General features: G+C 39.6%; 1 protein-coding gene across 4 annotated transcripts; it reads left to right on the top strand.

The window, feature by feature from the left end:
- The first annotated feature begins 1,856 nt into the window (after window positions 1-1,856).
- On the top strand, window positions 1,857-24,648 carry RNF141 (ring finger protein 141). Of its 4 annotated transcripts, none has more exons than XM_073347569.2 (6): window positions 1,857-2,017; window positions 9,089-9,291; window positions 9,853-9,961; window positions 12,899-13,080; window positions 19,644-19,751; window positions 21,584-24,648. In XM_073347569.2, the coding sequence occupies exons 2-6, from the start codon at window positions 9,149-9,151 to the stop codon at window positions 21,732-21,734; spliced, it is 693 nt and encodes a 230-aa protein (XP_073203670.1). In that variant the 5' UTR covers window positions 1,857-2,017; window positions 9,089-9,148; the 3' UTR covers window positions 21,735-24,648. The 4 variants fall into 4 exon arrangements, with proteins under 4 accessions (XP_073203670.1, XP_073203671.1, XP_073203673.1 ...); XM_073347570.2 differs by having other exon boundaries at window positions 9,086-9,291; XM_073347572.2 differs by lacking the exon at window positions 1,857-2,017 and adding an exon at window positions 2,179-2,442.
- The last annotated feature ends 310 nt before the right edge of the window (window positions 24,649-24,958 follow it).

The raw sequence follows: 24,958 nt of genomic DNA, 5'->3' as shown, positions 1-24,958 counted from the left end.
CTTGCACTCCTCGGTTAGAAATGACTTGCTCCCTTCCTGTTCCCATTGGAGTGCTCCCTGAGCAATGGAAAGCAGTTAGAAGGGGAATGAGGATCTGGACCACAGTTTCTGCTAAAAGGAACAGATGGTTTTACATTCACTGTAGGCTGCTTAAGGAACTTCTCGTTAGGTCTCAACCCAGTGCAGGGCTTTTGAAGCTAATCACAGAGTCAAAACTTCATTATCTGTTGAAGATAGTCGTGCTCAGTCACTGCAAACTGCACCTTGTTAATCACCTCCAGGAAGTCTCAGAAATGGCAGTGAGCTTGAGATTCCTTTAAGAATGATTGGTTCCATCTAACATCTAATAATACTTTGTATTATTCACTCACAAGTAACAAGAGTTGGATTCCCACACTTAGGCTCCAGATGTTTGCTGACCTTATAAAAGAGAGAGGGAGGTGTATGTACCGTCTGCAGGAAATACGTAAAATGTCACAAGTCCAAGCCAAATCTTATTTGGAATACAGGGATTTCTTTTCTGTAATTTTAACGGAACATATTGTAATGGGGTAGCAACTCCTTCTTTCTCTTTTTTAAGTAAAAACACCAGATGTGAAAGGCTACGATGGTGGAAGATCTAGGATATTCTATAATTTCTATATACCTGAAATTTCCTGTTCGAATTGTTATTTCATAGTAAAAATTAATCCCTAGTGTCTTTTGGTATTTTCCACATATGTCCAACATTTAAGCCCAGCCCTTCTGCTGTGGCTGAAGAGGACACAGTTCAGCTCAGCAGTGAGTGCCAATGTGGCTTTTAATTTTCCCCAAGGCTGGACTGATTATGTACGCTGGCTGACAACGGTTCCCAGGAACGAATACAGCACCTAGGGACGTCCCAGTCATGCTTCTTGCTTCAGCCACAATCTTTATGTCAGCACCAGGGATATTTTAAGAGCAGGCCTGCCTGTTCTCTCTACCAGAGGATCTCCCTTCACTCTGTCTAGCCTCACACTGCCTGCTAAAATAGCTTTATGACCAAAATTCATCAGTAATGTGGCACTAAATAGCCACAACATAGCAGAGGTTCTGGGCCTCAGAAACTGATACACTGAAAGGTATGTTTTTGGAAAGAAAAATTTCCCATTTATTTCACTCTTTCAAACAGCTGAAGGTCTGGAATTCACACCAATAGGACTAAAAGGAAATAGTATGTTACATCATGAAATCCCGACCCCCATAATTATTTGGGCAGGGAGGAACAAATGACAGCCCATGAGCCATACCAACCAGTCACTTTCCTAATCCCTTCCCTGCGGCCAGCAGCTGTGCCAGCGTGGCTTGAAGTGGCTGGGTCCTCCCCTAACATCAGCATGGTGAAGGCCAGGTATGCACCAGGGACAGTGAGGTAGGTGACAAGGCAGCATGGGAGTAGTTCAATGCGAGCCACACGCTGGCGGAGCACAAGCAACTTCTCCATCGCTTCTGTCCAGCCCACCACGTGCTTTCATGCCAGCGCCTCCCAACAGCAGACCCCCCCCCCCCATCTCTAGGGCCACAGAAACCAGAGATGGAGAAGCCTGCCAGGCCTTCCCCCCGCCGCCTCCTCCTTGGCTGCGTCCCGCCTACCCTGGCCACAGGGCGCGTGAGCGTCTCCCAGGAGGGGGCTCCACGGCCCACCAGAAACTTTCCACCCTCCACGCCCCTTCTCCCAGCCTCTCCCCTGCTGTGCAACCCCCACGGGCCCCGCGGACACGCCCAGGCCGCGAGCGCCCCTCTGCGCCGAGCCGCAGGCCCGGCTGGCGCTGTGGCGGGGGCGCCCCAGCCTCCCAGGTGAGGGCGGGGCGCGTTCCTCGGTCTCCTAGCTGCGGCGCCCGAGGCGTGCGCGCGCACGCACAGCCGGGCACGTCAGCGAGGCGCCGCGCGAGACGGCGGCCCCCGTTTCTCCCGCGGGCGGTTGGGTTTTGGGGGAGCGCGGGGAGGCCTCCCCGTCCCCAGCCCGTGGCGGGCCCGGCCGGCGGGGACAGGATGCCGGGTGAGGCTGCTGCTGCTGGGGCTGGGCAGTGACGGGAGCGGCGGGCAAGGCAGGCAGGCCCCGGTGAAAGGCTGTGGGGAGACTGGAGCGCCGCCCCTCCCCCCGCCGCCCGCACGCGCGCGCGCGCCGCCCCTCCCCCGCGCCGCCCGCCCTGGGCTGGAGCTGGGCGGGGGCCGGCCACGTGCCCGGCGGTTGTGGCGTCGGGGTAGCGGTCGGCGGGGATGAGCAGCCCCGGGGAGCCGCCTTCCGCCAGCCTCTTTCAGCTTGGACTAAGCCCGCCGGCCACCGCGCACCTTGCCTGAGCCTTCAGCCTGGTGCCTGGCCCCGTCACCCCCGTGCGCGCGCCGGGGCTGTGTGTGCGAGGCGCTCCGACGCGGCGGTCGGCTTCTTGGGCGGGGCACGTTCTGTAAGGGCACGAGTTGATGGTAAGGGAGGGGAGTGAGCCCTGGCTTCGAGGGTTAGTGGCTGGGCCTCGGCAGCACCAGTATGTAGCAGGGCTGCGGTACTCGAAGTGTGGAAAACAAAGTGGCAATACCCTAAAATGATGGTAATTTGCACAGTAATGTGCATGACAACAGTAGTGTCTGGCTTTGCACCACAAACCCTCACCAGAAACGATGGCAGCGCTTACTTACCATCTTCAGGTGTAGCTGAGCCAAGGGTGAAGCACAGGAGTAGTTCATTATTAAATCTCCATTCAGTAATTGTGGAAGGGACTAGATATGCCTGCTTGTTTATAAACTACAGACTTTTGTGCATTGATAGTGTAGTATATTAAGGGCTAAGTTGCTTACTGAAGCAGAGAACCTACTTGTTCATCTCTGGAGTACAGAGTTCAAATATAAATACTTACATTAAGGGTGTTTACAACAGGAATGGAGAATCAGTGATACAGGCTTAGTTGCACACTTGAGTATAGTATTACTGATTGTCACAGCTATATAATTTCAGAGTGACTGAAGAGGGAAAACACCTATGAGGTAACCTACTCTCTCCCCATAATTTTGGTCTTTCAGTCGTTACATTATAAACCCTTATTTTCTGGATGGCTTAACATGGCTGTAAAATTGACTAGATTGAAAGTTACTCATGGTCTTAGCCTGGCCTTTAAATTATCACACAAAACAATCCTTAAGAGTTCTGTAGCTTTGAAAGCAGTTTATCATTTGTTAAGTCAATATGTTAACTTCTTCAGCTGAAAATTTTCTAACCAAATGTGGATTATGTTGGTCTTTATGGAGAAAATATAAAGGCAAACAGTTGTTTGAGAAGGCAGCTTTTTGCATGTGTACCAGCTCTTTCATTTCCAAACTCTGTTTTGTTGTGTTGTTAGGTACTAATAGGCATATTTTTGTCTTTTATATAGCCCTATTAAGATGCATGGGCCCCAAGAAATTAATAATTTAAACTGGGCACAAGTTTACAAGGAAACACAATAAACAGGTTGCAGGGGAAGGTTGTATGTGAGGGATGGAGGTTATGCTAGTGAAAGATCTTGGGGTGCTTATTGTGGTTACAGATGCACCTCAGTTTCTCTTCCCTTTGTTTTATTTTAAAAACTAAATTTGAGGGCAAGAGTCAGGAGAGATTGGTGTTGGAGAGTGATTTCAGTGAAAGTTCAGAGAATATGAAAACAGAATTTGGCCTGAATTTTACAATTAAGTTTTTGTTATCTGGATGTATAGCATATAGTTGCAAAAAGAAAAAGAGTACTTGTGGTACCTTAGAGACTAACCAATTTATTTGAGCATAAGCTTTCGTGAGCTACAGCTCTCATCCGATGAAGTGAGCTGTAGCTCACGAAAGCTTATGCTCAGATAAATTGGTTAGTCTCTAAGGTGCCACAAGTACTCTTTTTCTTTTTGCGAATACAGACTAACACAGCTGTTACTCTGAAACCTAGCATATAGTTGGATATTTCACGGTAGACCCCTGAGAGGAGAATGTACTTTTCACAACTGTAACACACGTTTTGTCTGTTTTTCTTGTCCAAAATTTTATGTAGTTGCAATCAGCTATGTACAGCTATAAGCCTTGATTCTGCAAATGTTTATTCAGAAATGTTTGCTGGATCAGGGTCTTGTACAGTGACACTATAAATCTGTTTATAATGTGGCTAGTACCAAACTCGGAGCGCAACTACAGATACAAAGTTAAGACCCAGATCCTTCAGTTGAATTATAGAGCCCCATTAAAGTCAGTGGAGCTCCACAGGGATCTGTACTAGTGGTGCTGACTGCAGGATCTGAGCCTATATCCCTACTGATTTGTCTCCCTCTTGGATGTTACTCTTAAATAAATAAAAATAGTAAGGAGAAGCAAATGTTTGGCTAACTTGAAATGAAGTTTAGATAAAGTGAGGGTATGAAGATTCTTCTGGATATTGGGATCAGAATCTGTAGAGAATGATCTTGCACCACCAGTGGGGAGAAAGTGTGGAGGAATGTAGAGGATGCCTGTACTGGATGAACTGAGGAAATGGGAGGAGAAACTGGAACAAGTCAACACAAGGTTGTTTAAATGAGGGAAACTTTGACTCGAATCAAACAATTCAGTAGCCAGAAAGGTATCTGAGGATCATGTGGCTCTGCCTAGTTTTTAATCCTTAATGTAATCATGAATCTTAATGTTTTACTGTTCTGTAACATCATATCTGGCTTGTATCTTCTTTGGCTTGTGTTTAATATTCAAAAGCCTTGTATGCATACAGAAATTGCACCAATTTAACTAAATGGTTTCTAGGGGAGAGATAGCTCAGGGGTTTGAGCATTTGCCTGGTAAACCCAGGGTTCTGAGTTCAATCCTTGAGGAGGCCATTTAGGGATCTGGGGCAAAAATTGGGGATTGGCCCTGCTTTGAGCACGGGGTTGGATTAGATGACCTCCTGAGGTCCCTTCCAACCCTGATATTCTATGACTTAGTTGTATCAGTGCAACCCCCTAGGGTGGATGCTTTGAAATCAGTTTAAGGCTGCTTACCAATTTAAGTGTCCACCCGAAGATGAATGCACTGATACGTAAACTTAGAAACCAGGTTAGTTACATCCAGCTTCTGTGTGGAGACGAGCATAGGGAAACACATTTTTGTTCTGTACATGTCAGCTTAATTATATAGTTAAATATACAATTAGTTCTTAGAGCTTTTGACTTGCAAAGAAAAATCTTTTCTTAAACTGCCATATATTAGCCTCACTTCATAATTTTCTCCTTCTTGTTGCATTCCTGTGTTTGAAACAGGGTGAATAAAAATCAATGATTTAAAAAAAAATCAGTTTTTTTCCTTAGAAAACATTTTTATCAAAAAAATCTGATAAATAAAAAAGTTAATTTTTTTAAATAAAAAAAATCCATCTAAAGATAGTTTTAATTAAGATACATTATAGCTCAAATATATTTCATCATGGAATAGGGATTATAAATTCTAATTCTATAGCATGAGACAATATATTAAAGTAATGTTTAAGAAAAGTTTTGTAAGTAAGTTCCAGTAGTTCATGGATTAGGGACCCAGTCTTATGGGGTTCCAGGGGCTCCTTTATAGATTATTTAGGTTAATCTTTCTATCTACCAATGGGACTCAGTGCTCAGTCTAGAAAATACCATCAGAGATGCTTAGTTTTTCAGTTTTCAAACTGTAGATTTGTGTCTCCAGAGATAACATGCTTGTTAACAGCAAAAATGTTTTAAATTAATAAATATATAGAGGTGAAAAATAACAGACCTCAACCCTATTGTCCCCATGCAAATTTGTGTACACAGAGTCAATCCCTTACCTCTCTCTAAAAGTGCAAAGTTTCAAAAAGTTCAATGAATAGAGAAGATTGTTGGAGGCAGAATAGATCTGGACAAGAAGAAGAAATCTGGAGATAAATGTGAGAAGGGAGGGACAAGCAGTAGAAACACAAATGAAACTGTTTGAGCAGCATATTCCAGAAGTTTTGAGGTCTTTCTGAGTGTAGCCTTCATTGATTTGCGACCTACCATACCATTCACGCACTAGAAGGGAAAACCTATGATGGCGGCAGGCCGTAAAAGAGACCCAGTTTGTAAATAAGAACCATTCAAGAAATATGTTTGCTGCTGATGTTTTAAAGAAAGTCACACTAGTGAACTGGTGGAAGTTACTTAAGCACTTGGATTCAGACACTGTTGAAGTAAGGTTTCAGAGTAGCAGCCGTGTTAGTCTGTATCTGCAAAAAGAACAGGAGTACTTGTGGCACATTAGAGACTAACAAATTTATTAGAGCATAAGCTTTCATGGGCTACAGCCCACTTCATCGGATGCATAGAATTGAACATGTATGTATATATCTATAAGAAGATATATACATACAGAGAAGGTGGAAGTTGCCATACAAACTGTAAGAGGCTAATTAATTAAGATGAGCTATTATCAGCAGGAGAAAAAAACTTTTGTAGTGATAATCAAGATGGCCCATTTAGACAGTTGACAAGAAGGTGTGAGGATACTTAACATGGGGAAATAGATTCAATATGTGTAATGACCCAGCCACTCCCAGTCTCTATTCAAACCCAAGTTAATGGTATCTAGTTTGCATATTAATTGAAGCTCAGCAGTTTCTCCTTGGAGTCTGTTTTTGAAGCTTTTCTGTTGAGGAATTGCCACCCTTAAGTCTTTTACTGAGTGGCCAGAGAGGTTGAAGTGTTCTCCTACCAGTTTTTGAATGTTATGATTCCTGATGTCAGATTTATGTCCATTTATTCTTTTGTGTAGAGACTGTCTGGTTTGGTCAATGTACATGGCAGAGGGGCATTGCTGGCACAAGATGGCATATATCACATTGGTAGATGTGCAGGTGAACGAGCCCCTGATGGTGTGACTAATGTGATTAGGTCCTATGATGGTGTCACTTGAATAAATATGTGGACAGAGTTGGCATCAGGCTTTGTTGCAAGGATAGGTTCCTCGGTTAGTGTTTTTGTTGTGTGGTGTGTGGTTGCAGGAGAGTATTTGATTCAGGTTGGGGGGCTGTCTGTCTCCCAAGATCTGTGAGAGTGAGGGATCATTTTTCAGGATAGGTTGTAGAGCTTTGATAATATGCTGGAGATGTTTTATTTGGGGGCTGAAGGTGACAGCTGGTGGCGTTCTGTTACTTTCTTTGATGGGCCTGTCCTGTAGTAGGTGACTTTTGGGTACTCTTCTGGCTCGGTCAGTCTGTTTTTTCACTTCAGCAGGTGGGTATTGTAGTTTTAAGAATGCTTGATGGAGATCTTGTAGGTGTTTGTCTCTGTCTGAGGGATTGGAGCAAATGCGGTTGTATGTTAGAGCTTGGCTGTAGACAATGGATCGTGTGGTGTGTCCTGGATGGAAGCTGGAGGCATGTAGGTAAGTATAGCGGCTAGTAAGTTTTCTGGTGTAGGATGGTGTTTATGTGACCATTGCTTATTAGCCCAGTAGTGTCTAGGAAATGGACGGCTTGTGTGGATTGGTCTAGGCTGAGGTTGATGGGATGGAAATTGTTGAAATCATGGTGGAATTCCTCAAGGGTTTCTTTTCCATGGGTCCAGAAAATGAAGATGTCATCAATGTAGCGCAAGTAGAGTAGGAGTGTTAGGGGACGAGAGCTTAGGAAGCGTTATTCTAAGTCAGCCATAAAAATGTTGGCACACTGTGGGGCCATGCAGGTACCCATAGCAGTGCTGCTGACTTGAAGGTATATGTTGTCCCCAAATGTGAAATAGTTGTGGGTGAGGACAAAGTCATAAAGGTCAACCACCAGGTTTGCCGTGACATCAGGGCTACTGTTCCTGACGGCTTGTAGTCCATCTTTGTGTGGAATGTTGGTGTAGAGGGCTTCTACATCCATAGTAGCCAGGATGGTGTTTTCTGGAAGATCACCTATGGATTGTAGTTTCCTCAGGAAGTCAGTGGTGTCTCAAAGATAGCTGGGAGTGTGGGTGGCATAGGGCCTGAGGAGATCATCGCACTTTTAACAGCAGTAGCTTCTTCTGCCGGTGTAGAAAAAATATTTTCTTCCTTTGGACTAATTCATTCCAAATTGAGAAATAGTTTGGGACCTGAAAAAGCAGGAAAGCGTGTTTTTCTTTTCCAGATTATGAACAAACAGGAAAACGAAGGTGAAGACGATTGAGTTAGCTGCAGAAGCCAATATTTTAAGTTTCTCATGTTGACCTGGCTGACATAGTCAATTTAATTTTTGTTTTTGGAAAAATTTCATTTAACTATTTTAATTAAAAACAATTTTAACAAAAACAAACCTGAATTTAAAAAACTTGAATGTTTAACTAAATTCAAAAATTCATATGCTTGTTTTGTTAAAATATTATATGTTTGCTGTTGAAAGAAAAACATCCAGACTACATAGTGTTGTTTTATTTAAATAAAACAATTTAAATGTCTGTCTGGTGATGTTCTCCTAATACAGCATAACAAGAAAATCCTCCAGATATTAATGATTAATCTGTTGAATTGGTGATAGTTCACCTCCCAATGACTTCATAAATGTCTGCTTCAATTACCTTTGGTAAATGAAATAACCAAACAATCATTCATTTTCTGATATAGCTGTAAAACTAATCTGAAAAGTTTTCAAAATAAATCACTTTAAAAATGTATAGTGCGCGTACCTTCTAAAAATGAAACCTACATCTATCTCTTGAGTTGTGAAGAATATGTGTTAAGGTTATAACAACCCACAAGAATGCACTTTTATGTAGAAATCCATGATTAAACTGAGTCTTCCTGACTAGTCTTCCAAATCCACCCTGGTTTGCAAACATTGCATTGTGGAGTTTTTGAAACAGTACATTCTGTATATAATGGGAATAATTTTTTTAAACTTATGAACAAAAGAATGCCTTTTCACAAGTTGCTACTTTAAAACTTAACACTCCAAGAAGTGCTATTGCTTTGTTCCTGGGTTATGTTGTGGATGTGTCTCTTATCCAAGGCTGTGTCTTTTGTAATCAATAGGTGATTTTCCAAACTCCTTAGAGAGTAGATATGTTGCTGCGCTTAAAAGGAAAGCGAGAAAAGGAAATAGAGACTCTTAAATTTATATTAATACAACTTTTTAAAATGTTTTAGCAGAAGGTCCACAAATGACTGAAACCTCCTTTCTGCCTGGACATTGAGCTGAAGCATTTCATCATGGGTCAACAGATTTCAAACCAGACACAGAGTGCTATTAACAAGTTGCCAGAAAAAGTAATAAAACATGCATCTTTGGTTCGAGAAAGTGGCTTTCTGACTTATGAAGAGTTTCTGGGGAGAGTAGCTGAACTTAATGATGTGTAAGGCTGCATGTTCTTTATTCCTTTCCCATTGTCGTGTTGTACAGAGACTGTGTACAGAATAGTATCTTGATAGTAGATTATGAATAAGATTATCCAAGTTTTCAAATATACGTCCTTAAATTCTCTAACTCCATGTTGAGATTGAAATTGTTTATATAGGATCAACCAACTCTATTAATACTTCACAAAAATATCAGTGTATGTTTTTATTATAGCATGTTGGCCCTTGTTTATCCTTTTAAGGTGTTGTGCATAAGATATTTAGAATGTGAATATTAGGTCTGAAATTGGAGGGTTATCTATTGATGTTTCATTTATTTATATTTAAGAGTGTATATATGATACTTAGCTCATTATGGTCCTGAGTCTGCAGATAGGCACATGAATAATTTTAGGCATATAAGCAGCTCTGTTGATTTCTGTGGCATTGATATAACTGCTGTTCAGATTTAAAAGGGATGGGTGAATGATGCCAGTGTCCAAGTTTCTTTCAAAGGTGACTTCACCAAGCATTGCCTATCTAATATATAATGTCGGATTAATGCGACTGTGTTTCAGCACTGCAAAGTTGGCTTCTGGCCAGGACAAACATCTTCTGTTTGAAGTGCAGCCAGGTTCTGATTCCTCTGCTCTATGGAAGGTGGTGGTTCGAATAGTCTGTACTAAGGTAAGATTATCGGAACCTTTAACTCAGTTTTTTAATCTGCAGGTAACTGAGAACAATGGCTTTTCAATGAAAATCAAATTGTTCAGTACAATATGTTTCAAAAATATTTGGAGGTATTCCTATACTGTTAAGTACAGTTAGACCTAAAATCTAGGTCTTCCTAAAAAAAAGTCAAAATATCAACAGTAACATTTCCATGACCACTTTTAAAGGATTTGCAATCCAGTCATTGGAACATCTTTCCAATATATAAGAAACAGAAAGTAAAACAAAGTGGAGACTAAATGAGTTTTGTTTTATAGTCCAAGCTTGACAGAGATTGCATATTAATAAAGGACATTCAAAATCAACTTCACTGGGAGATGAAATTCCTGCACTCTTAAAAACGAAGTAAATCTTTCTTTAATTTAAAACTTTGATCTTTAATGGTATTAGTTTAGGCCTGATCCTGCAAATTGAACCATGTGGGTAAATCATTTTTATTGGGGCTTCACATGAATGTAGCAGTTCAACCATCTTGCAGGATCAGAACTTCATTGTGACATTTCAATTAATTTTAGGCGCAAAATAGGTTTCCGTGACACTGTTAAAAGTATATAATTCATTAACGTGTAGCAATAAATGTGTATGACTTCAATTTAATGTGTCTTTTTTACTGTAAGACTTCATCTTGGCTCTCTGCCCTACTGAAACTCATAATGAACACACTTGTTCAATGATGCTTCATCCTAAGAAAGCAAATAGTGCTACTCTGGAATATTGAATTGTTAGTTTTGCAGTTGATATTCATCCCACAAAACCAGAAGTTGACACTGAAATTCAAAAGGTAACAGTGTACAAAATCAATGTGGCAACTATTAAACGAATTAAAAACTGGCTAAGTATTAATAAGGAATCACTGAATCAGGGTGGTTTCTAGTGAGGTTCCTACAGAGATCTGTTCTTGGCCTAATGCTAGTAAATGTTATGGCAAGAAAAATAAAATCATTACTCTTAAAGTTTGCATATGACAGAAAAATTGGTGGAGTGGTAAATAAATGACAGGTCAGTTATTCAGAGTGATCTTTGATCCCTTGGTAAACTGGGCAAGGTTAAACATGCAGTTTTAATATAGTCAAATGCAGGGTTGTACGTCTAGGAGCAAAAAATGTAGGTAATGCTTACAGTTCCCTATCCTTTATCCTGGATAGAGATGATTCAGAAAAAGATTAAAAGGTCATGGTGAATAATCAACTTGTTGGTGTGAGTCTAAAAGGGCTAATCTTCTGCAGGGGAATATCAAGTAGGATTAGGGAGTGGTATTACCATTGTATATGGTATTGGTGAGACTGCTACTGATATATTGTGTCCATTTCTGGTGTCAATGCTTCAAGAAGGATGTTGGAAAAAATTGATCAGGGTTTAGAAAAGAGCTACAAGAATAATTTGAGTTCTTAAAAATCTGCTTTACAGTGAGATTGAAGAATCTAATCCATGTATCTCATCACAGAGACAGTTAAGAGGTGACTTTATTATGGCTTGTAAATACCTACTTGGGGAAGAGATTTTTGGTATTGGAAGGCCGTTTAATCTAGCAAATGCAAACATAACAAATTCAAATGACTAGAAATTGAAGCTAGATAAATTCAAGTAAGGCACATGGTTTTTAATTACATTCCATCACTCAAAAGTTTTTGAAATCAAAATTGCATGTCTTTCTAAAAGAGATGCTCTAGTTCAGTGATACTCAGACCTCAGGAGCCAAATTAGCAATCAGCATTACCCAAAAGAGCCACAGTAGGCTCTGTGTGTATATAATGTCTTCTGCAGTTTCCACAGTATGCATCCGATGAAGAGAGCTGTAGCTCATGAAAGCTTATGCTCAGATAAATTGGTTAGTCTCCAAGGTGCCACAAGTACTCCTTTTCTTTTTGCGAATACAGACTAACACGGCTGTTACTCTGAAACAGTAGGCTTATTGTTTCATTTACTATTCTCTCTATATATGTATAAAAATAAAATTCTCACTGCAAAATGACTAAGTATTATTTTTATCAACTACAATTGGTTAATAACATAGTAAAAGCATCCTGGTTGGTTAATAACTTAGCTAATATTTAAATCACAGTGTTTTAATATCATATGCTGCAAAGAGCTTCAGGAGACGCATTAAAGAGCAAATTGCGGCTCCCAAGCCTCAGTCTGAGTAACACTGCTCTAATAAATCCAGAAGCTATTTGCCTTGAAATGGGAATTGTTGGTTGAAATTCTGTGGCTTATGTACTGCAGGAAGTCAGACTAGATGATTATGATCTCTTCTGGCCATAAAATCTATTACTGTAGTATCTTTAAAGACTGCATTTAGGGCATTTTTAAATAGATCACTTAATAGTGTTTTTTTTTTAATTCTTAGTTTTACTTAATGCTTGTAAACTTTACTTTAGTTTGTCAAGTGACATCATCCAGAATCTTAATAAAGCTCTTGAATTCCTTAATTTAGAGTTCAAATCCAGCATACCTCAAGACTGTTCTCTGAAGCTAACAATTTTTAATATAGATTTATTTTTTACTTTTAGCCTATATATAAAAAATTGGAGGGAGGTACTTTGAAGAACAAGATTTCATGATTACTTTTATCAAGACAGACATTGTAGTCATGATAGTTGGTACTGTACAATTTAGATACTGGCTCGGCTAAATTAAGCCCTAAAAATAAAACCATTTATTTCTGTCCAAGGTTTTGTTTATGCTTAAAGTTTCTAGACATAAACCCATCTACTTAATTATAGCTCAATATAGTTGAATACCATAAATTTAGTGTGATGCCAGTATCACACTTAAGCTGATATTTTCCAATGCATTTGATCTTATTTACCTACCTATGTTCAGAAATGATGGCAGATCAGTTTAATATTTGTTACATAATACAAATCTATTTATAAACTTTTGTATCTTTAGATAAACAAAACAAGTGGCATTGTAGAAGCTTCAAGAATTATGAACTTATATCAGTTTATTCAGCTTTATAAAGACATCACAAGTCAAGCAGCAGGAGTTCTTGCACAGAGCAGTGCCTCTGAAGGGACTGCTGCAAGTCTGTCATCTGTGTCATCTTGCCAGGCCAGCTTATGGATGGGAAGGTAGTTCAATATATTACAGGTTGTGTGTGTGTGTGTGTATGTTTGTAATAATTAGACACCCTCCAAAATCATATTAAATGTGAACTGTTACTATCCAGCACAATAAATGTGGGCAGAGCAGACTTTTGTCTGCCAAACAGTGAGCATGTTACCAAAAAGGATGTGGTGTAAGTACTTGTAATCATGTAGTAGATTCTGAGTTACCATTGGTGCCTGTACGCAATAGGTTTGGAATAGCTTTTTTAGTGATTATAGTTTAATATAAACCTAGTATATGTTGCCTCTGAGTGAGGAAACAGAAGGAAATGAAATCAGCTGTGGCTACAAAACTGTTTTCATTGATGTTTGTTTACACAGACTTAATGTTATTGTTCCACTTAAACTTTCTTTTCCTCTTCTTACATTTTGGCATGTGGAAATTCCCATCTGTTGTCATCTGAAAGTCATCAATTCTAACCATAATTTAACCTGTAAGACTGGAAAAAATATGTACTGGTTCATAGGTGTTGACATCCTGCTTTGTTAGCTAGGAGGAAAAGCAACGGACTAAGATCAGCACATGCAGTACCTTTTAGTTTAAAATTTATAAAATGGTTAACATGTGAATGTAGTGGCAAGAATCTTTGCACCCTACTCCATGTTGAAAAGTTGCTATTGATAACTGTTTAAAGTTTGTATTACCTTGAAAGTTAAATGTGAAAGTTGAAGTAAGTTAGGGAGATGGTTTAAACAATGATTTACTAAATGGAATGATTCACTGTAAAACAGTGCTATTTCTGAGTAACGGGCGAAGAAGTAACTACAGCAAAGCTGGCAATCAGGAACTTTGCAAATCATAAACAAGTTACTAAGTCAGTTTTAACTATTGTTAAAGACTGCAAGCTCCAGTTGTTTGAGGGAGTGAGAGAAAGGGAGATTATTCAGAATAAAGATAGTACAGTGTTTTTAAGCTGACATATAAGAGTTGGTACAAGAGTAGCAGCTGTGTTAATCTGTATTCGCAAAAAGAAAAGGAGGACTTATGGCACCTTAGAGACTAACAAATTTATTTGAACATAAGCTTTCGTGAGCTACAGCTCACTTCATCGGATGCATTGAGCTGTAGCTCACGAAAGCTTATGCTCAAATAAATTTGTTAGTCTCTACGGTGCCACAAGTACTCCTTTTCTTTTTAAGAGTTAGTTTAGCAACTTAGAGGACCTGTGCACAGAACTTGTTCTAATATGCGGGAGGGGGTGCAGGCTCTGGGCTGGGGCTGAGGGGTTTGGAGTGTGGGAGGGGGCTTGGGGCTGAGCCTGGGGCAGGAGGTTGGGGTGCAGGAGTGAGGGGTGCAAGCTCTGGGAGGGACATTAGGTGCAGGGGGTCATATGGTCACACTGCACTTAATCTCAGAGTCCACTGGACATTTCATGAGTTTTACTTTTTATTAGTGTCATTTATGGTGTTAGATTCAAAATCCTTCATGGATTGTCACAAATCAGTATAACGTTCTCAACTGTGGGGTGTGCATTGGTTGAGTCTGGGGCAGGGGGTTAGGGTGCAGGAGTGAGGGGTGCAAGCTCTGGGAGGGAGTTTGGGTGCAGGAGGGGACTTCAGGCTGGGGCAAGGGGTTGGGGTCCGGGAGGGGGTATGAGGTGTAGGCTCCGGCCAGGAGGCGCTCACCACAGGTGGCTCCTGGTCAGCGATGCAGAGGGTCTCAGGCAGGCTGCTTGCCTGCCATGGCCCCATGCCGCTCCCAGAAGTGGCTGGCTCCTGGCACCTTTCTGTGGCTGAGGGGGAGGAGTGAAGCAGGTCTCCGAGCGCTGCCTGCGCCCACAAGCGCTGTCCCTGCAGCTCTCGTTGGCTGGTTCCTAGCCAATGAGAGCTGCGAGGACGGTGCTGGAGGTGGGGGCAGTGCGTGGAGCTGCCTCATCCTCCTCCCCCCCCCCCCCAATTCCCCCAGGGGCTGCAGAGACGTACCAGCAGTCAGCCTCTTCCAGGAGCAGTGTGGGGCCACGGTGGGCAGGCAGCCTGAGCCCTGTTGCGCCACTGGACTTTTAGTGGCCTGGAGATCGCGTTCAACTGGCAGATGCTCCAGGATCAACCAGTCGATTGCGATTGATGGGTTGGTGACAGCTGTTCTAATCTGACTCCCGACACATTGCAGGCCACAGAACCTCACCCACCCACTCCTGTAATAGATCCCTAACCTCCTGCTGAGTTACTGAAGTCCTCAAATCATGATTTAAAGACTTCAAGTTAAAGAGAATCCACCATTGCACTAGTTTAAACCTGCAAGTGACCAATACCCCATACTGCAAAGGGAAGCCCCCCCCCCAACTCTTTGCCAATCTGACCTTGTGGAAAATTCCTTCCTGACTCCAAATACGTCCCCTGTTTAAGTTCAGTTTACAATGGTCACTCTTTCTTCAGTTTTGAGGGATATTATCTAGTCTGGCAGCATTTCCCATCTTAAATGTAAGGAATGCTTTTGCAGTGGTATAATCTTTCAAAGTGGAAAAATTCAAATATGACTCCTGTATAGTAACTCTTTGTCTTACTTTTTCCATCTTTTGGGGATAAGCTATCACTTTGATAGTCTTTACTGAGCTTTCTTAAAAGCATTCCCACAGCAATGCTGAAAAGAAATATTGAGCCAAAATTTCAAGAGCACCTAAGTAACTTATCACATATCTTTTGAAAATTCAATGGGCTTTGTGCTCCCACCTCAGTCAGGAACTTGAGGTAATCTCACCAGTTATGTTGTTCTGTAACAGTGGTTCTCAGCCTGTGACCCAATCAGCGCACAGCTGTGGCCCATGTGAAATCCTCAGTGCCACACAGGTAGTGTTGGATGTGGCCCACATAACACATTCTGGCCCATAATGGTAAATAGGTTGAGAACCACTGTTCTATAAGCTGGAACACAAAAAGAATAAAAAACAGTGGGGGAGGGAGAACTGCATGTGAAATTCCTGCTAATACTGCTTACCTAATGTGAGGAGAGACTCTGCAGCCTCATCTTACAAAGAATGATAAACTAAACTGGGATGGGACAGTTTTGCAACCCACACTCTTCTTTTCTGATTTAATTTCCTGTTTGTCTTGCCTAGGAATACTCAGTCTTGCGTTTTTGGCTGTACTGATTTATTGACACACTAACACTATCTAACAAATATATTGTAGGCATATTTGGGAAAGAGGTATTTTCCTGCTTTTTAGTCACGCTCTCAGACAGATGGACACTGTGTTCCCATTTGCGTAATTGCTGTAAGAGGCGCTTTTTGGAAGCTTGATACTCTGTACTAGTCTTCAGTTATGAGGTGAGGTGATAAGGATGGGGTAGATGGAGAATAAGAATCTGTCTTTTTAAATGTGGGTTTTTGGGGTTTTTTGGAAGGGAGAAGTCAAGAGTAACATCCTCTCCATTTAAATGAGCTGTTTGATGTAAATCAGATCACTTGTGGCAATATACCTGCCAAATGGAAGTAAAGATTTTGAAATGCTATTGGTAATGAGCTTGAGTTAACTTAGCTAGCATATTCTAATTTTTCATGTCCTTCTATATCTAAAGACACTGAAAAACAAACAATGAAGTCCCTTCAAGTGTTCCTCTACCCAGTTAATCTGTTCGGTTTTTTTATGTGAAATATTCACTTGGCTAAACTCTGCTTCCTTTCAGATTTTTGTTAGCTCTGCAAGAGCTAGCGGTCACTGAGCAAAAATAGTGAATATTATCTACTTAATTTTTCCTTTCATCTTAACCCCTTCCAGTTAAACAGTGTCCCACTCTTGTGTTGCATGTACTTTAATATACTCTGGATGGGAAAGTATCTTTTTTGCTTCTACTAACTTTATCTAATACTAGTGGAAAAATAAGCAAATGCTTATGTCATCCTTAAAATTTAAGACTTTCCATTTGTGGCCTATCCGAACTTGTAAACTTTCCAAAATGTCATCTGAATCCAATACTCTACTCTCTGGATCACTTAAAAATTGGCTGCATGTATTTTCAAGGTTTTGGTCCTATGACTCTAAATACCAGCCCCTTGAAACTTGCTGAAAATGGTGCATCAAGCAGGTACACTAGTATGCATGTATCAGTAAATCTCTCATACTTTGAAATAGGGTCATAGAAAAGTACAGCTATTAACAGAGAATGGAGTCCCATAATTTCTGTAGCGGTTCAACCTTTTTTTGCCCCATCTTGGTGGGGATGGGGAAACTTTTCAATGTTCCTTGCGTAGCAAACTAAAAAGACAATCCTGGGCCCATCACCGGTTTTTTGGACGGAGAGGAGGTTGTTTAGAAGATTTATGGTCAGTAACCACCTCTGCTTTTTTTAATGAATTCAGATGCTTTCTTTGATTATCAATATATTTGGCAACAGGCCTTGCTATATCCTAACCACTACCTATATTTGTAAAGAATGTCTTCTCTATTGACAACAGCCTGAAATAAATTACAAAAATAAGAGAATCGGTAATTTGGAAAGGAAATCCGAGGCGTATCCTTGGCCCTGAAAGAAGTGCTGAGGACAAGAACAAAAACACTTGAACTACTAGCCATTACATTAGCTGGTATCCATTCTGTGTTAGAATAGTTCACAAAACATCAAATCAAATGACCACCCAAATTAGTCTCTCACCTTTGTTAAACAGTCACAAACCAGGGCAGTCGCTCTAGAAATATAATGCCACTAAATGAAACCCTCTCTGCAATGCTCCCCCCACTGTTCAGCTCTCCAGTGCAGTATTTTGAAGCAACCTTCCCCCTAGGAGATCTTTAAACAGCTTGTCTCTGACATCAACATCAACTGAAATATTATGGAAACTGGTTGAGAACTGGTTAAAAGACAGGGAACAAGGGTAGGAATAAATGGTAAATTTTCAGAATGGAGAGGGGTAACTAGTAGTGTTCCCCAAGGGTCAGTCCTAGGACCAATCCTGTTCATCTTATTCATAAATGATCTGGAGAAAGGGGTAAACAGTGAGGTGGCAAGGTTTTCAGATGATACTAAACTGCTCAAGATATTTAAGACCAAAGCAGACTGTGAAGAACTTCAAAAAGATCTCACAAAACTAAGTGATTGGGTAACAAAATGGCAAATGAAATTTTATGTGGATAAATGTAAAGTAATGCACATTGGAAAAAATAACCCCAACTATACATACAATATGATGGGGGTTAATTTAGCTACAGCTAATCAGGAGAAAGATCTTGCAGTCATCGTGGATAGTTCTCTGAAGACGTCCACACAGTGTGCAGCGGCAGTCAAAAAAGCAAACAGGATGTTAGGAATCATTAAAAAAGGGATAGAGAATAAGACGGAGAATATCTTATTGCCCTTATATAAATCCATGGTACGCCCACATCTTGAATACTGCGTACAGATGTGGTCTCCTCATCTCAAAAAGGATATTTTGGCATTAGAAAAGGTTCAGAGAAGGGCAACTAAAATGATTAGGGGTTTGGAACGAGTCCCATATGAGGAGAGATTAGAGAGGCTAGGACTTTTCAGCTTGGAAAAGAGGAGACCGAGGGGGGATATGATAGAGGTATATAAAATCATGAGTGGTGTGGAGAAAGTGAATAAGGAAAAGTTATTTACGTGTTCCCATAATATAAGAACGAGGGGCCACCAAATGAAATTAATGGGCAGCAGGTTTAAAACAAATAAAAGGAAGTTCTTCTTCACTCAGCTCACAGTCAACCTGTGGAACTCCTTGCCTGAGGAGGTTGTGAAGGCTAGGACTAAAACAGGGTTTAAAAGAGAACTGGATAAATTCATGGAGATTAAGTCCATTAATGGCTATTAGCCAGGATTGGGTAAGGAATGGTGTCCCTAGCCTCTGTTTGTCAGAGGGTGGAGGTGGATGGCAGGAGAAAGATCACTTGATCATTACCTGTTAGGTTCACTCCCTCTGGGGCACCTGGCATTGGCCACTGTCAGTAGGATACTAGGCTGGATGGACCTTTGGTCTGACCCAGTATGGCCATTCTTATGTTCTTAAAAAGCATTCTGTCAGTGATCCTGTTTTTAAAAAAAAAATCAGCTGTTGACTGTTCCAGCTAGTAAACAAAAATGTGGCATAAAGTCAAAGTTTAATTTATTAAAAGCTAAATCTGCTTTAGGGTGGCATTTTGGCCATTGAAAGCAGATTCTGTCCCTGCCTGTATTGTAAAATTTAATGTGAGTTGCTTGGTCAAAAGATGCAATATGCAATAGTTCATAATATGAACTTTGCAGACTTCACTTGTCAATATGGAAAGTGATGAGTATATAACCCTTTGTTGGACCAAAAGAGGAATTGTGCTACACAGATAGGTTGCATAATCCTAGTGAAACCCCAATTCCCTTTGCAGTTTTTTGTTGATGACTTTGGGCCACAACTGTTGCCACAGACAGGCTGCATAATGAATGATATGTTCATAAGTTCTCTTTTGCTTATTTATCACTAATCTGAACGTTTATATCTACAAAAAATAACTAGTCTGCGTATGCACAGAAGGAGTATTTTGAGATAGAAGAATAGTGTTGAATTTATGTTTTTAACTGAATAATACTGTTTTGTCTACTGCAGGGTTAAACAGCTGACTGAGGAGGAGGAATGTTGCATCTGCATGGATCGACGTGCTGATTTGATCCTACCATGTGCTCACAGCTTTTGTCAGAAATGCATTGATAAATGGTAAAGTGCTTAACAAGGGAGCTCATTCCTAACATGATTGGTTTTGGTATGAAGGACTCCTCTGTACCAATATGCTCTAATGTTTAAAGAGATCTTTTGAGTAATGTACATGTGATGGATAGGAACCTTGAGCAAATACCAGGATTGCAGCAGAGCGATGAAGGGTCACTTCAGAATTTGCAAGCATTTGATTAACAACTTGGATCCAGAAAAAGCTCTAATGCTTAGTGAGGACTAGCGGAGAATTCACTTGTAGCAGTGCAAGTAGCTGATCAATGCATAATTAGATGTAAAGCAAGTTAATTAAAAATTACAGGGAAACTGATTAAATTTGAATTGAAGAATTCATCAATTGATTAATTGAATTCAGAAGTAGCTTAAACTTTTTTTTGTAGTTTGCTGCCCATATTATTCTTAATTCCTCTAAAACATTGTAGATATGCATGAAGTTTTCAAGAGGAGGAAAAGGGGAAACACATTGAAGCTGGCCTCTTGATCTGTTCAGGTCAGAAGTTCCATGAAATTTTTCTCTTTAAAAATTAGTCTAGTCCTCTTTAAATGTTACAAGCATAAGGCAAAATGGAATGCCCAATTCTTATTTTTGTGAATAAACATATTGCAAAGGGAATATTTTTAGGCATTAAATTGAGAAGTCTTTTCACTGGTCAAATACTGTAAATTTTCCCTTAAATTTGATAAAATTCCAGTATAATAATTTTTGTGGGGAAAAGATTGTTTTTAATTAATAAAAAATAGTATTTTGAAATGTATGCATAACTTTTATTTTACAATATAGTATCAAGTTAGACACAATACCAGCAACAAATTGCTTTTTAGCCTCTCCTTTCGCTCTAAAGCAGCAGTTCCCAAACTTGGTTCGCGGCTTGTTCAGGGTAAGCCCCTGGCGGGCCGCAAGATGCTTGTTTACCTGAGCGTCCGCAGGTATGGCCATTCGTGACCCGCCAGGGGCTTACCCTGAACAAGCCGGGAATCAAGTTTGGGAACCCCTGCTCTAAAGTTAGAGCTGAGATCATGCTATTGATTAAGAAGCCAGTCTTCAGAATCATGGGGAAAAGTCAGGGAGCCAAATTCAGCTCTGGTTTACTTGGGCGGCAGGCCCAATCCGTATTAATTTAAATGAGTTGGCCATTTACTCATGGCTAAACTTGGTCCATTACATTTGATTCTCTGTGGTTATTTCAAACTCTTGATGAGGAGACAGTCTTTAGCACAATACTCACAGCTTTAATCAAAGAAATTGGATCCCTGTGTATAATCAAACTTATCTACTTACCTTTGACAAGTAGGACTTTGTGCCTGTTAGCATTGCAGAACCCACTATCTCTACTGCATGAATGAGTTGGTTTCCAGGATTGTGGTTGATTGACAGAATTGTTAACTGGGTTCCAGTTGCATAGTCTTTATTATTGTTTGATGTATGAGTCAAAACGAAGTTTGACGTCTCGATCCCAAATTAGGCTCATATGGTTAAAGCTGGAAAAACCTTTTTATTTAACCTGAGAAAATATGATTCTGAGCCACTAAGACAATCTTTATACTATTTTCATCACTTTTAAGAATATTGCTGCACACAGAATTGTTGACTAATGTTGATTGCAAAGACCGTACAAAGACACTATTCAAGTGATTGGGTTTTCACTTATGCTTGCAGTCACCTAATCCAGTTATATTTTGCAGAGTCTCTTAATATACAGAGCATGCAAAGGCTGACAGTGAAAGCAGATGGTGTGCAGTACTTACATCTCAGATAGAAGTGTGCATGTTTTTTGTTTTGTTTTTTTAACCAACTATTTCGCTGGTTTCCTAAACAGGAGTGATCGCCACAGGAACTGTCCTATCTGCCGTCTACAAGTGACTGGGGCAAATGATTCTTGGGTGGTGTCAGATGCACCTACAGAAGATGACATTGCTAGCTATATACTCAACATGGTAGATGAGGCAGGCCAGCCTCACAGACCATGATGTTGGTGACTACTGATAGGAAGTACTTGAAAGTTTCATTGTCATGAATATCTGCTTTTTCCTCTCATTCCCATTCATCCATTCCTTATTTCATTTTAGGTGTTTCTTTGGTCGCTGTAAGCTAAATCTACACTATTCTTTTAAAACACAGGGAAAATGAGCTAATATGTCTGGGTACATTCTTAACTTCTAATATATAGCTTCATTAAATGCTCTGAACTGTTAATGTAAACTTTACAATCGTTACTGATTTAACATCTTTTCTGACAAGATTAAAAGCCATTGGAATAATGTTATTAGTATTAATTATAACATAATAGCATTGTGCACCAGATTTTTGAACACCACAAATGGAACTTTATTCTAGAAGATGCAGTGTTCTATTATTAAAGGGCCTGCCATTCAGCCTTTTTCCTCATAAGTAAACCTTACTCACACAGCTAGTCTTACTGACTTCAGTGGGATGACTCACAGGAATAAAGATTATTAACACGAGTTAGGATTACACAATTGTAACTAAACTGTGAAGTTTTATTGATGAAATTTGAAAAGCATCTTTTGCCCCTTCCCTCACCCGTGGTCATTTGTTGCCGTTTAGTATTTATATATGTAGAGTCAAACCACTAGTAATTTTTAGCACTGACAACTGTTCTAAATCTATTCTTAAGAGATTACAGAAACCAGCCATGTCAACATGTGTGTGCTTTCCTTTTTTCCTAGCAGAGTATACCTTTTAGAAGGCTATTTTATCTGATATTCTAAAGTTTCATAGGTAACGAAGCTGTGCTAAACAGCTTCACACACAATTCCTAAGGTTAAAACAATATATTTCCATACCTTTTTGATGAGCTACAGCCAAAAATTGTTGTATGCACTAAGCATATCTGAAAAGAACTAACTTTACTGAAAGGCATTGTACAGTAGTTGTCATGGTTTTGTTTAGTCCTGATGCTTTTGGGTTTCTCCTTTTTTCCTGAGTTTTCAAAGTCACAACATTATGCATACTTTAAAGAAAAAGAGAGAAGCTAAACTGGTGCTGTGCTTTATTTCTACAAGTGCAATATGTCTTTCTGTAGCAGAGAAACTTCTGCTTTGATAACAATAGCTTCATTTTGCTTCCAATAGAATGTATAGCTCTGAAAATCTGGGGAAAAGGAAGTAGTGATAGGAGTTCACCAAGATACTTCTGTAGTGTTTTTGCAGTGAATTTTTTAAGTTTGTCTATATTAAAAAAAACAAAAAACAAAAAACCTTGTCGGTGCCAGTGCACAGGGAACAGACTTTGAATTCTGTCGTACATCAGTTATATTAGCTCAATATGTCATTTTTCTGTTTTGCAATTAAATTGAACTGTTTTGACTTAACACTTGGGAGTCATACAGATATGCTTCCATGCAGCTGTTCCATTGAATAAAAATGGCAACAAATTCTTGTGTAAAATTGCAGTTTCATTTGCCATACCTGTTAAAACATAGTGTTATTTCAGGCTAAAACTCTGTCATAGATGGGTTCTGCAGTTACAGATATGCAGATTTTTGTAAAACTTCATACAGAAGAGTGAATAGTAACAATACCCAGGGACGAAACCCTAGGAGTCTTACCTGTGTACTTGTCAAACTTTTGTCCTTGGGAACTTGTACAGAATACAACAAACATTTGAATTTGACTTGTGGCAGAGGTGTCAGACTCAAAGCTGGAGTGAGCCAAGTAATACTGACATCCTGTGCAACTCACCCTCGCAACCATTATGGCTTATTGTGTAAATCTGTATTTAGGCATTTTTAAAAATCTGTCTGAGTTTATAGATCTAAAACAATTAACTGGTTCTTCCTCTTAATCCTATCATGTCAGTGAGTCCTTCTGGATTCTTCAGAAAACCTGTGGGATTACTTGTTTGCACTAATTATTGTGGAATAGTTGGCTGCACTAAATACAATGAAAACCTGTGCTGAAAGTGCATAATGTTTTGGGGGGGTTTCTATTAAAATAGTTAGTAACATTTCTAAACACAAATCATTTTAATTCTTATTCCTTTCTACCCAGCATTAGTCTGCATTTAGGAGGTTAAAATAACCTTTAAATTTTTAAGCTATTTTTATATTGAACCACAAGCAAGCATCTGAAATCACTAAATCCTCCACTTGATTTTATTTTTTGAAAAATTAAAAGAAATTAACTCTTGGAGCAAGGGTTTTTTGTTTTGTTTTTTTTGTTTTTGTTTTTTTGGTATGCTGATTCTCTGGTGAGGGCTTATATGTACTTACTAAAATGTGACTTTGTAGTGAATGCAGATGGGTTATTAATTACAACATAGTGACACACAACTAACTAAAGCAAAAACTGTAAATTTGTTTAAAAGTAAAAATGTAAACTATATTCTGTACAGCTTTTTAAATTAAGCTTCTCTAATGCACACTGCTGTGATGTAGTTACTGTAATGTGTGCCTTGTAAAGTATGTATTGTATGTTATAAAAGGAAAGTATGTTAGCACTGAAAAATATAATTTAGCAGTGGCAATCTTTCATAGTCTGAAATATTATGTTTAGATGAATACTAGAAAAGAAAAAAGCTCAAGTTAACTTGAACATGGTAGTGAGTTTCAAAAGTCTGATCTTTGAATGTGAATTAGTTTAAATAGCTGCTTATGGGGGCCATATGAAATTGCTGGTTTATGCTCTGAATTTTACCATTTAAAGTGAAGATTTCGTAAAGCTTTAATATGGGGATACAACTTACACGCTATTGATTGTATTGATAGCTAAAGGTATTCCAGTGTCTTGTAACTTGTGTATGAATTGTGCAATAAATACGCTTTGGAAGAAAATGTTAAAGGAATTCCAAATTTAAGGGATTTCCTAGTTTCTCTAATATGATATACTGGAAAAATAAAGCTTTAACTTCAGTTAAATTTCATCATACAGATGGTATGCTTAACAAGAACATATGCTATTCATGAGTAGGATGTGGTTTAAACTTTAAAAGTGTAATGCGAATAAGCAAGTTACCCCCATTTCTGGGGAAACTGTTGCTTATCTCCCACCCCCAGTCCCTAAAAGAAACATTGCAGTTGGAGTTCTTGCACCAAAGTGTTTTGAAGTGTTAAAGGGATATGGTCAGTTTAAAGTCATGCTTTTCAGAAAGCTTACCCACTCGTATTACAAAAGTAACACCTGAAACTACTATTCTGGAAAGATTAGAATATTTTTTCCTCCTTGTTTAGTTA

Source organism: Lepidochelys kempii, chromosome 6 (genome assembly GCF_965140285.1).
Source record: "Lepidochelys kempii isolate rLepKem1 chromosome 6, rLepKem1.hap1, whole genome shotgun sequence".
In the NCBI taxonomy this organism is placed as follows: domain Eukaryota; kingdom Metazoa; phylum Chordata; order Testudines; family Cheloniidae; genus Lepidochelys; species Lepidochelys kempii.
Note: the sequence above shows the minus strand (reverse complement) of the source record. Positions and strands in the feature narration are given on the sequence as shown.